This window comes from Octopus sinensis, linkage group LG11 (assembly GCF_006345805.1).
Source record: "Octopus sinensis linkage group LG11, ASM634580v1, whole genome shotgun sequence".
Classification (NCBI taxonomy): Eukaryota; Metazoa; Mollusca; class Cephalopoda; order Octopoda; family Octopodidae; genus Octopus; species Octopus sinensis.
The window spans coordinates 20486081-20499212 of NC_043007.1; the positions used below are offsets into that span (position 1 = coordinate 20486081).

A 13132-nucleotide genomic window follows, 5' to 3' on the forward strand; every position below is an offset into this window, starting at 1 on the left:
CATTTTCGGCCTGATCTGCTTAAGAACTTCTCCATTGGTGAGCCTCGCTGTCCAAGTTGATTACATTGTCCAAAATGCTCAACTGGTACTTATTTTATTGACCTCAAAAGGATGAAAAGCAAAGTCGACCTCAGTGGAATTTGAACTTAGAACATAAAGACTGATGAAATGCTGCTAAGCCTTTTGCCTGGCATGCTAATGATTCTGCCAGCTCACCACTATATTCCTGATTCATATTACAAAGCTTTTTTGATGTGGGACTAAGAAAAAAAAAGAATTCATCAAGAAAAATGGTAGGCACAGGAGTGGCTGTGTGGTAAGTAGCTTGCTAACCAACCACACGGTTCCGGGTTCAGTCCCACTGCGTGGCATCTTGGGCAAGTGTCTTCTGCTATAGCCTTGGGCCGACCAAAGCCTTGTGAGTGGATTTGGTAGACGGAAACTGAAAGAAGCCTGTTGTATATATGTATGTGTATGTCTGTGTTTACGTCCCCGTAAGTTAGCGGTTCGGCAAAAGAAACCGATAGAATAAGTACTGGGCTTACAAAGAATAAGTCCCGGGGTCGATTTGCTTGACCAAAGGCGGTGCTCCAGCATGGCCGCAGTCAAATGACTGAAACAAGTAAAAGGATAAAAGAGTAAAGACCATATTTTAAAGTCAAAATCTGAAAAATAAAACTCATTTTATTAACAAATATAGTTGAATTAATTTTATTTCATTTTTTTTTTTAGGTAGTATATGTAGTTTGTTTGAATTTATAAAAAGATTATCTTAGCACACGAAACATGTCCCTTGTGAATTAGCTGACAACTCTAGGGACAAAATGTAGATGATAAAATATGTTACTGCGAAATATTTGTTACAAAATATTCATGGGTTTTCAAACAATCGAAACTTCCGTGAAGTGTTCTGTTGGATTCAATCCAAAATGTAGAGCAAGTTCATTTTGCCAGGCCCAAGCCATTCGTTCAGTACTAAAATTGACAGCAGCTTGTCCCATTTTATTTAAAACTATGGCTCCACCACAACCATTGACTCTGTTCAACATAAAATTAATGGCTTCTTTAGCTGCTGCATCCGGATCAAATCCTAAAAAGAAAAATGATAAGAAAGAATTATATCAATTTACAAGATATGGTTCCAGGCTAGAAACGCAAACTGTAAGTGTGGACATATCATAGCCACATATACATTTCTTTACTACCCACAAGGGGCTAAACATAGAGGGGGCAGGCAAAGGGATTAAATCGATTACATCGGCCCCAGTGTGAAACTGGTACTTTATTTATCGACCCCGAAAGGATGAAAGGCAAAGTCGACCTCGGCGGAATTTGAACTCAGAACATAACGACAGACGAAATACCTATTTCTTTACTACCCACAAGGGGCTAAACACAGAGAGGACAGACAGATGGATTATATCGACCCCAGTGCGTAATTGGTACTTATTTAATCGACCCTGAAAGGATGAAAGGCAAAGTCGACCTCGGCGGAATTTGAACTCAGAACATAGAGGCAGACGAAATACCTATTTCTTTACTATCCACAAAAGGCTAAACACAGAGAGGACAAACAAGGACAGACAGACAGATTAAGTCGATTATATCGATCCCAGTGTGTAACTGGTACTTATTTAATCGACCCCGAAAGGATGAAAGGCAAAGTCGACCTCAGCGGAATTTGAACTCAGAACATAGCGACAGACGCTAAATTATTGATCCCTATTTGAATGCTAATTGAAGGAATATTCTGCAAAAATATCTAAATATAAATATATCACAAACAAGGAAACTTTTGCAGAGTTTCTTTCACCAGTTAAAAGTATTATAATTTCTATTACCCAGACACATGGAAAAGAAGGTTTATAACTATCAAAGAATTTAGTAATATGAGATTATTCAATTACCTTGTTCCAAAAGATGGATGATATGTTTAGCAAGACATACTTTTGATATGGCTTCTCCATGACCAGTTGTTGAAACAGCACCTATGTTATTATCAGCATATCCACCAGAACCTGGGGAAATAAATGTTAAATGTGATTGCTTTTTGGACAGAGAGCAGACAAGAATTGTAGATCATTGCATACCGTAAATCTTCGAGTATAATACGCAGAGGATTTTTAGGTGGGGGCGTACCTCTGAAATACCTAAATCTTGTGTATAATACGCACCCCTTCTCTAATTTGAGTCGTGTGTACTTAAGCCAGCAGCACCTAGTCGAACAAACACTTCCGTGCATGCGTAATACAATAATGGCGATGTTCTTAACTGTTATATGGGAATGTAAATATGTTTGCAAATTGTTTTTGTTACATGTTCTGAATACTGTGTTCTGAATACTTTTATTTTAATAAATATTGCTTACAGCAAGTTATGGATGATTCTTTTATGACTTCATTGCTTTCAGGCTTAGCTTAAGGTATTTTCATGCCCGACATCCCAAAATGTGCTGGAATAAACATTGCTGGACAACAAATAGAGACTTGGATGTTGCTTAGAAAATAATTTTCATTTTTAACCGCGTATATAGTACGCACTAGGGATTTTGACCATTAAACTTTTGGAAAAAAGTGCAGATTATACTCGAGGATTTACGGTATGCAGTTCAGTTTGACAAATTAACTTTGTAAGCAATGGTAACAGGTCTGCTAGAAATAGAAGTCAAATTTCAGCCAATTACTAATAAACAGGAAAGGATACATTGGATAATATTGTCTTGGATATACAAAAAGACATGATGGTCAAGGCCAGAATGTCTTTGATGAGAGCTGAAAAATAACAAAAACAACATCTACCTGTTCAAGATGCACAACATACACTATGCCATATAGAAGAACATAAATAAATATTGGTTTCAAATTTTGGCACAAGGCCAGTAATTTCGAGGAGGGCATAAATTGATTAGATCAACCCCAGTGCTCAGCTGGTACTTATTTTATTGACCCCCAAAAGAATAAAAGGCAAAGTCAACCTCAACAGAATTTGAACTCAGAACATAAAGACAGATAAAATGTCGCTGAGTATTTTGCCCAGTACAGTAACCATTCTGCCAGCTCACCACTTCAGCATCATCATCATCATCATTTAACATCCTTTGTCCATGCTGGCATGGGTTGGACAGTTTGACCAGGGCTGGAAGGCTGTACCAGACACCAGTCTGATTTGGCATGGTTTTCTATGACTGGATGCCCTTCCTAACGCCAACCACCCAGCAATATGTGTGTGTGTGTGTATACATATATAAATATATATACACACACACATGTATGTATATCATCATCATCATCATTTAACGTCCATTGTCCATGCTGGCATGGGTTGGATGGTTTGACTGGGCTGGCACACTGGAAGGCTGCACTAAGATTAAGTTTGATTTAGCAGGTTTTCTACAGCTGGATGCTCTTCCTAACACCAACCATTCCAAGAGTGTAATGGGTGCTCTCACATGCCACCAGCACAGGTGCCACTTGTGAGTCATCGGTATCTGCCACGACTGCAATTTTGCTTGGCTTGATGGGTGTTCTCAAGAACAGCATAATGCCAAAGGTCTTGGTAATGGTCTCCGTGAGGCCCAACACTTGACAGGAGCTCGGCCATAAATAAATATCGAAACATTACATAATTATTAATACAGCTCAGTCTAATGCAATTTTAACATCAGAAACCAAAACTATTAGCATTAATCAACATCACCCTAAATTTTCAGAGGCCTACAACTGCTCCATCTGTTCTCAATCAACCCACAGCCCATTTTCTTTATAACGATGAAGTTATGTATTTTTTGCCAAACATCAAGTGTAGGTGTGGCTGTATGGTAAAAAGCTTGCTTCCCAACCACGTGGTTCTAGGTTCAATCCCACTGCACGGCAGAGAGATCATCTGGGCATGGGATGTGAATGAATATTGTGGGCTGGGTTGGGAAAAGTAGCGTGTTGTCACCGGAAGGTACTTGCGGACAAGGCAGACATGTGAAGGAGTAGTGAGGTCTGATGAAAGATCAAGACTACATACTGACAACAGGCCCGTCCAATTCATGTTAGGATGGCTGTGTGGTAAGTAGCTTGTTTACCAACCACATGGTTCCGGGTTCACTCCCACTGTGTGGCACCTTGGGCAAGTGTCTTCTACTATAGCCTTGGTAGACGGAAACTGAAAGAAGCCCGTCGTATATATGTATGTGCGTGTATGTTTGTGTGTCTGTGTTTGTCCCCCTAGCATTGCTTGTGTGTTTATGTGTAGATGCTGGTGTGTTTATGTCCCCGTCACTTAGCGGTTCGGCAAAAGAGACCGATAGAATAAGTACTGGGCTTACAAAGAATAAGTCCCGGGGTCGAGTTGCTCGATTAAAGGCGGAGCTCCAGCATGGCCGCAGTCAAAATGACTGAAACAAGTAAAAAAAAAAAAGAGAAAAATATTAACAGAACTTCATGTTAAAATTAATAGAAAAAAATTGAAATTAAGGGACTTTACCTATTATGGGACTGTCGCCAACTCTTCCAAGTCTTTTGGCCGTGATACCACCAGTGGATGTACCACATGCGAGATTACCAAACTTATCTAGTGCCACGGCACCGACAGTATTGTGGCCTTCACTAAGAAACGTAAATTAAACATAAATTCAGTGTCAATTCTCATAAATACTAAAAATCATTAATTCTCATTAATTTCTCAAAATCAAAACTAATCATATACTACATAATTTTTCTATACAAAAGATATGAAGGACTTGAACAATTTCATCAGTTCTTCCTTCACACTTTTATTTTTATTTAATCACTTAATGTAATAAAAGGTTATGTTTAATGGGCCAATAAAGATGAACAATACAAGCATATAATAACACGTATGAGTGGCTGTGTGGTAAGTAGCTTGCTAACCAACCATATGGTTCCGGGTTCAGTCCCACTGCGTGGCATCTTGGGCAAGTGTCTTCTGCTATAGCCCTGGGCCGACCAATGCCTTGTGAGTGGATTTGGTAGACGGAAACTGAGAGAAGCCTGTCGTATATATGTATATATATATGTATGCGTGTGTTTGTGTGTCTGTGTTTGTCCCCCTGGCATTGCTTGACAACCAATGCTGGTTTGTTTACGTCCCCGTCACTTAGCGGTTCGGCAAAAGAGACCAATAGAATAGGTACTGGGCTTACAAAGAATAAGTCCCGGGGTCGATTTGCTCGACTAAAGGCGGTGCTCCAGCATGGCCGCAGTCAAATGACTGAAACAAGTAAAAGAATAAAAGAAGATATATATATATATATAGCAATAATAAATCTCTGAACGGGATGTAAACAGTAACCGCTCGACAACGTAAAGTATACTAGCCATCTCAATATGGCACACTTTCTGTGCTCTAAAGCCAGCTGGAGACAATCTCCTGGGGCCAAAAGCTACAGTAACACCCACCCTTAGTGGTTAGCCATATTGAGATGGCTAGTATACTATATATATATATATAAATATATAAAACATCTTTTATCAATTCAATAATGAAAAATTAAATTATACCATCTAGAAAATTACATATATATTTAATCTTTCTATAATATGTAATTTTCTAGAAAGTATAATTTAATTTTTCATTATTGAATTGATATATTATATTTTGTGAAATTTGATTTAGTATTTCTAAATTGAATTTTTCCCTGTAAGTTTAGAATAATATTCCCTCATATTGTGTATACATATATATATATACACAAAATAAGAAAATGGAGGAATATATTTAAATCAATCATCAACTACTAGATAATACCAATTCATATAATTTATTAAGTAATTATATAGGAACATCAAGATCAAACATAATAATACAGAATAAAACAGTACACTCACACACACATATGTGTGTATAAGGTAGAATGTGGATTTGTCCTTCAACTGGAATATTTCTGACATTGATTACTTCGCTGAGAATTTACTGGTGTAATTTGGTTTAGATATGAAAAGTTGTATTAGTATATTAAGTGTATGATTAAGTGATAGAATGAAGTTCTACAAATCTAATCGTATTTGTCAAAAATGGAGGAGATAAGATGTTAAATAGCTGTACGAAGTTTATTCATGCATACGATCGTTTCATACATAGATATAAATTCAGTTTCAGAATTTGTAAATATCAAAGTACTCATCAGTGCAGAAAAAAATAAAAACTTTAAAAAAGAGAAAAGTTGGACCTATGTGTTTCATGTCTATTTGTTCCTATCACTATTTGTGTAATAGTGATAGGAATTATGTCAATTATTAAACCACAACTAACAGATGAATGGTTAGGGGATGATATAAATACAGAAATATCGATAACTTTCACTACACTCTCAGAGTGGTTGGCATAAGGAAGGGCATCCAGCTGTAGAAACACTGCCAGATCAGACTGGAGCTTGGTGCAGCCTCCTGGTTTCCCAGACCCCAGTCGAACTGTCCAACCCATGTTAGCATGGAAAAATTATAGGGATTTAAGCTCATTGTTACGCATTATTTAGCTTGGACAGTAGATATAACTTCTACGTATACCATCCCAAATACAGTCATGTACATAGAATTGGAAAAAGAGTAATGTTTAGTTTATATGTATAATACCCGTGCTGGTGACACGTAAAAAGCACCGTCGGAACGTGGCCGATGCCAGCGCTGCCTGACTGGCGTCCGTGTCGGTGACACGTAAAAGCACCAACCAATCGTGGCCGTTTGCCAGAATGCTCTGGCCCTTGTGCCGGTGGCACATAAAAAACACCCACTACACTCACGGAGTGGTTGGTGTTAGGAAAGGCGTCCAGCTGTAAAAACATTATCAAATCAGGCTAGAGCCTGGTGCAGCCTCCATGGCTTACCAGACCCCAGTCGAACCATGCTAGCATGGAAAACGAACGTTAAACGATGATGATGATGATGATGATGAATACATAATACAAATGTTAGGTTTAAAAATCTGGAGGAAAGTGCATATTAAATGTGAATAAATATGATAACTTAAAAACCAACTTACACTTGTTTTGATGATTGAAATAGATTTTTGATAGTGCTCTTAAATTCCATATAGGTTTGCCATTCCTTTTTAGCACTTTCTGTAACTAAAACCTCAGTTGGGACAGTAGATACACCATGCTCTTCAGCAAAAGCATTAGCTCCTTTACCCACTAACAACACATGATCTGTCTGTGAAATTACGAAGGAAAACAAGACATTACATTAGAACCAGTAATCAACAATAAATTATTGTGGCTAAAAAACAAACGTGGATGAGATGTAGTGAGAGATGCATGACAAAGTGAAGAGGGAAGAGGAAGAAGTAACAAAACTGAACAGATTAATATTGAATATGACAAGAAAAGGGGATGGTCAAAGATAGGAGAAACCAACTGTAAGAGTATTTGAGAATAAGGAAATAATGTAAGGAGCAAAAGAATAGAATTTTTGAAAAAGGGACTACATTTTGCAGTGTGGAAGGTGTTTATAAGCCATTTAAAAATTAGATTTGTTTAAATTTAATTTGTCAAAATATTTTTGTCATTTTGAGACCGCGACCTGTTCATTGACAAAATTCCATGGTTGTGGTCCCAAAGCGACGAAACTATTTTGACAAATTAAATTTAAATGTTGAAGTGTATCTAACGGTTTTTGTGTGTTTTTAAATGGCTTATAAACCCCTTCCACACAGCAATTGTTTTTGTTTCAGCACATGATCTCAGATCAGGTCGCTTGCTATGCAAGTACATCTCCATAATACTACTTTTTGTCTGTGAGCATGACATAGGAAAAAGCTACTAAACACAGCCCTCCCAAGTTTAGATACGGGGAAAAATAATGTAAGGAGCAGAAGAATAATAGAATATTTTTAAAAGTTACTACTTCTTGTCTGTGGACATGACATAGTAAATGAACTGGAAGAATCTGAGAGGCATCAAATATAATGCCTTCTAAGGTGGCATGTTGGCAGAATCGTTAGCACACCAGGCAAAATGCTTAGCAACATTTCGTCCACCTTTATGTTTTGAGTTCAAATTCAGCTGAGGTTCACTTAGTCTTTCATCCTTTCTGGGTCAATAAAATAAGTACCAGTTGCATACTGGAGGAATCGATCTAATTGACTGCCCCCCCCCCACATCTTCCCCCAAAATTTTGGGCCTTGTGCCTAGAGTAGAAACGAATAAAATAAGTACCAGTTGAGCACTGGGGGTGTTGATGTAATCAATTTATGACCTCCCCCAAAATTGCTGGCGTTGTGCCAAAATTTCCTTATACCAAGGCAGCAAGTTGGCAGAATCGTTAGCACACCAAGCAAAACACTTAGCAGCATTTCATCCATCTTTACATTCTGAGTTCAAATTCTGCCAAGGTTGACTTTGCCTTTCATCTCTATATATATAAACAGCAAAATGTCTGTTTGTATGTGTGTGTGTGTGTCCTTTATACAAATCCACAATTTTTCAGTTAGAGGGCTCACACTTTCTATGGTCATTCAAAACCGTCCAAGGGTGGTCGTGCACATCTTTACATTTCCACAGTCACCCTGCAAAGCCATTCAAAAATCAATAGAAGGGACTTTTTTGTGGATTTTCTATCCAAAACCCAATCAAAATGCCCGAAACTTGATACACCAATTGAATGCCAGCTAGCTGTATGTGATTGGTCGGAGATTTGGACAGTACTCGCGTGTATGTGCACATGCACGCAGCTGTATATGCATGCACTAGCACTATGACCCAGCATTGCTGGGTCATAGTGCTAGTACTTCATAAAATAGGTACCAGTTAAAAACTAGGGTTGATGTAATCGACTCAAACCCTCCCCTGAAATTGATGGCTTTGTGCTAAAATTTGAAACCAACATTTCATTACGCTACTGGGTTTTTTTTATATATATTTTAAGCTCAAATCCTTTCAGAGTTGAAAAAGTAAAGTCTCTGTCAAACATTGCAGTTAACAAAATCAATTATATTCATTTCTAAAAATTTGTAGCCTTGTGTCTATGTCAGGAAAACCAATATATTTAGAATTTTTATAGAACTCAAAAAACAGGTTTAAATGTTTTTCTAAGACAACCCAATGCTTGTAGAGGGAATTGAATGTACAAACTAAAACATTGCAGATTAGTCTAATATTTAAAAGAATATTACCCTTTCCATAACAATTTGAGCTAGTTGTATAGGGTTAGCAATGTTCTGCACACAAGCAACGGCACCACTGTTTAGTGCAGAACCTTCCATAATCATAGCATCCATTTCAACTTCACCAATGCTGTTAAGCACAGATCCGGTGCCTAATGAATGAAAGTTAGTAAAAGAACGTGTAAATATGAGAAAATAGCTCAATCTTCTACAACACACATGAGTATATAACACTAACTGTAGTCAGTTAATTTAGAGAATTTGATAATGCAGACTATGAAATATTGTAATCAACAGTGAATGTTAAATGTTCTCTGACTCATGTCTTTATGAAAAATATTTTATCACAAGCAGTATCGCCCGGTGTTGCTTGGGTTTGTTTCGACCCTTTAGAATTGGAATTTTTGAAAAGTAAAAATTTTGCATTATGTAGCTTGTTATTCTTTTTAAGCGAACATTTTTCTGGTTTGAAATACACCGAAAAATGGCGACACAGCAGTAAAAAAATCGTAGAAAATAGGGATTTTCATAGAAAAAAAGCACCTTTTTGATGTAAATAATTTTTGGTGCTAACATGGTCTTATTTGAATTTTATCTTCTACAGAATGAAGAGCAAGCCTTCTTCTATCATACTTTTAATTTTGGTCAACTTGCGCTGCAGGGTCTCGGAGGAGATAGTGTTAGTTGAAGGCTACCAAACCTGCCATACACAGACAAAACTTCAGCTTTATATATAGAGAGATTAAACTATCAAAATTAATTTGCTTGATACTTTAATTCAAGGATGGCAAAGCTTTTTGGTACCAGGAGTGAATTGTAAATTCGTAAGAAACTGTTGGTGTACATCTGTGGTGATAAAATTGATGTCAAATTTTACCAATTCATAGGAAATACTGCTAATGAGCAAGAAGTTCTCCAAAATTAGTTTAAATTGAGAATGTATTTTCACCCATCAACTATTGTTTAACCCTTTAGTATTCAGATTATTCTGTGAAATGTAATGCTTATTTATTCACATTGCTTCGAGTTAATCATGCAAAGACATTGTAGTATAGAAATTTTGAGGATGTAATTGCTTATTCTTAGAATGACATTGTAGGATAAGTGTGCAAAGCCAGATCCTGCCAGTTTGAACATAGAACAAGTAGAATATTTGGGCCGGATATGGTCGGTATAAATTACTAAAGGGTTAAATAGATTAAGACAACCTGTGGCTAAAACAGACTAACAGCAGTGCAGATGAATGCAATATAAATGGAGTTTATAGTGTCTATGAGAAATAGAAATAAAATACATATCTATCCATAAATGGTGCATTTTGTTGCAACAAATTCTTAACTACAAAAAAACTTATCAACAAAAAGATTTCTGATAGTAACAAATTTAAACAGAGACCGACGTGTTTATGGAGGAATGGGTTTTAAAAAGTTACATACCAGCATCAAAGACCGGATCATTCTCAAGACTTGTCACAGCAGTCACGACAGCATCTATTGCACTTCCATTTTGCTTTAGTTTCATAAATCCCAAATTAGCAGCAAGTTTTACTCCTTCTACACTTCTTTCAGACATATCATCAGGTATAGCCCAAGCTCCACCATGGATGGCTATAATGGGCTTTATATCATTCATATTTCAGCCGGTCTCTTCTTGTTTTCTATTTTGCCGGTTTCTTTATTAAAATATTTAAACATGTGTGCTTTAAAAACAATATGTATATATGTGTGTGTATATAAGTAAAGAAATATATTTTCTAAAGTGCATGAAAGGGCCATGGTGCAAGATTGTGTGCAAGTTGCACACAATCTTACATAGATAATAAGCCCCAAATACTGGTGAAAAATTTAAGGAGCACTGAAACAAAGACTTCAAAAAACTCCTCTCAGCATGCACTAGTCATATATATGGTAGTATTCTTTTCTACTCTAGACACAAAATTTCAAACTTTAGGGGTGGGGGGCAGTCAATTAGTTGACCCCAGTATGCAACTGGTACTTGATTTATTGACCCCTACAAAAGGAGGAAAGGCAAAGTTGACCTTGGCAGAATTTGAACTCAAAACATAAAGACAAACGAAATACCGCAAAACATTTCACCCGGTGTGCTAATGTTTCTTTTTTCTTTACTACCCACAAGGGGCTAAACATAGAACGGACAAACAAGGACAGACAAAGGGATTAAGTTGATTTACATCGACCCCAGTGCGTAACTGGTACTTAATTTATACACACACACGACAGAGATAAAGAATATGCACACCACCCATTTTCAGTGTAACCCTAACCCTAAACTTAAACACCGGGTGTGCATATTCTTTACCTTTTCCTATATATATATATATATATATATATATATATATATATATATATAATAAATAATTTGAACAAATACGTATAATTCGATTAGTATGTTTAAATGTTGAGTAGAGCACCGGTATAGTTTAGACTACGCGAGTGCGCGCACCGGGACCACTGTTCTCAAGTAGTAAACCCCTTTCTACCTGTTTTACGTAAAAGGCTGGGGATGCAAAATTATACAAGGTAAAATAAAATTAAAAAAGCCCGAAATGATTAACGACCCAAAAACTTGCGATCAGAGGCCTTCTCGACTTGGTGCCAACGTGACCTTTCCGTCCTTTTTTAAATAAAGAAATAACAAAATATATTTACTTACCTGAGTACTTGATGATATTGAATAAAAATAGATTTCTAAATATATATGATTATTTGTAAAAACGGACAGTTTTTCTTTTATATTTTAGATATATTTTAAACTAGACGGGGATCTGTGCTGCTTTTGAATGAGTCGAAGGGTCGTCAAAACAGGTCGAACCAGTTTCTTCTTCGATTTTCTTCTGTATTTTAGCAGCCTTTTTAGCATAAAAGCTTTTCACTCTCTTCAGATAGCTTACACGTAAAGTTTTTAATTTGTATCCGACTACAACACCCAAGACAAATGCAACTGAAGCCGCCACAACAATTTCCCTGCCCGTGGCGTGCATTTTGACGAGCATTTTAAAACTCAATCATGCTTGACTAGCGAGAAAACTATGGAATACTATATGCGTCATCTAAGCCTAATTTGTGTTAACTTGTTTTAGTTAAACTAGTATATCCAAATGTGTGTGCGCGAGCGAGCGAGCGCACATATATGTATGTCGAAGATACCTTAGGAATGAGATCCCAGGTGGATCTTTTCCTTTTGAACGGCAGTTTTCAACACAATTTCTAGTTAACTAAACACTTTTAAACTTCGTATACTGGTAGAATGTATCAAAATAAATGATTTTAGCTCAATAGAGGGCATAGGATTGGTTAAAATTCGAAAAATTAAACTACGTTAAACAAACGAATTACAATTTTCTCAAGAAAGCCAAGAGAAAAAAATGTTTTATTTTGACACATTCTACCAGTATACGAAGTTTAAAAGTGTTTAGTTAACTAGAAATTGTGTTGAAAACTGCCGTTCAAAAGATTCACCCAGGTTCAAAATTTCCCCAAGACACCCGATGAAGGCTGGCGGGTATATCAGTTGAAACGTTTGTTAACGGGGGGGGGGGGAGTTAAGGAGGTGATATACTAAATGTCGTGTAGCTTTATTTTACTGGTCTAATTCCTATCAGAGAAACCGAGTAATCAAGATATTGTAGCACGTCTGTTCAGCCGTACTTCTTTCTTCACTCGTTCCATATGAATGGTGATGTTTATGAAACTAGCACATATTTTTGTTGCATGTTTCGTTATTTTTCCGTTCCATTTTAAGTTCAAAGTCCTATTGGATGATCGATTTCGTTATTCCAACCCTAGAGGATTGATAAAATAAGTAGTAGCAGCAGCAATATACCGAGAATCAATTCAATGCAATAAACGTCTTATCTTAATAAAAAAAAGAAGAAAAACCCATTCAGAAAAAAATCGTTATTTTATTATTTTTCCTGTAATAAAATTCGTTTGAAAATATTTTCAGCTGCAATTAATTTTTACAAATAAAATATTTTAAACTGAAGCTGTACATTTTTTTAAAT

The 13132-nt window shown here is 36.6% G+C and overlaps 1 protein-coding gene across 2 annotated transcripts; it reads right to left on the reverse strand.

Moving 5' to 3' along the window:
- Window positions 1-719: 719 nt before the first annotated feature.
- LOC115217384 (isoaspartyl peptidase/L-asparaginase) lies at window positions 720-13106 on the reverse strand. Of its 2 annotated transcripts, XM_036507185.1 has the most exons (8): window positions 13092-13106; window positions 11782-11855; window positions 10545-10780; window positions 9118-9260; window positions 6988-7157; window positions 4474-4595; window positions 1908-2018; window positions 720-1090 (listed from the first exon to the last, which is right to left on the reverse strand). In XM_036507185.1, exons 3-8 carry the CDS (start codon window positions 10738-10740, stop codon window positions 882-884), a joined length of 951 nt encoding a protein of 316 aa, XP_036363078.1. In that variant the 5' UTR covers window positions 10741-10780; window positions 11782-11855; window positions 13092-13106; the 3' UTR covers window positions 720-881. The 2 variants fall into 2 exon arrangements, with proteins under 2 accessions (XP_036363078.1, XP_029642921.1); XM_029787061.2 differs by lacking the exon at window positions 13092-13106 and having other exon boundaries at window positions 11782-12230.
- Between the last annotated feature and the right edge of the window lie 26 nt (window positions 13107-13132).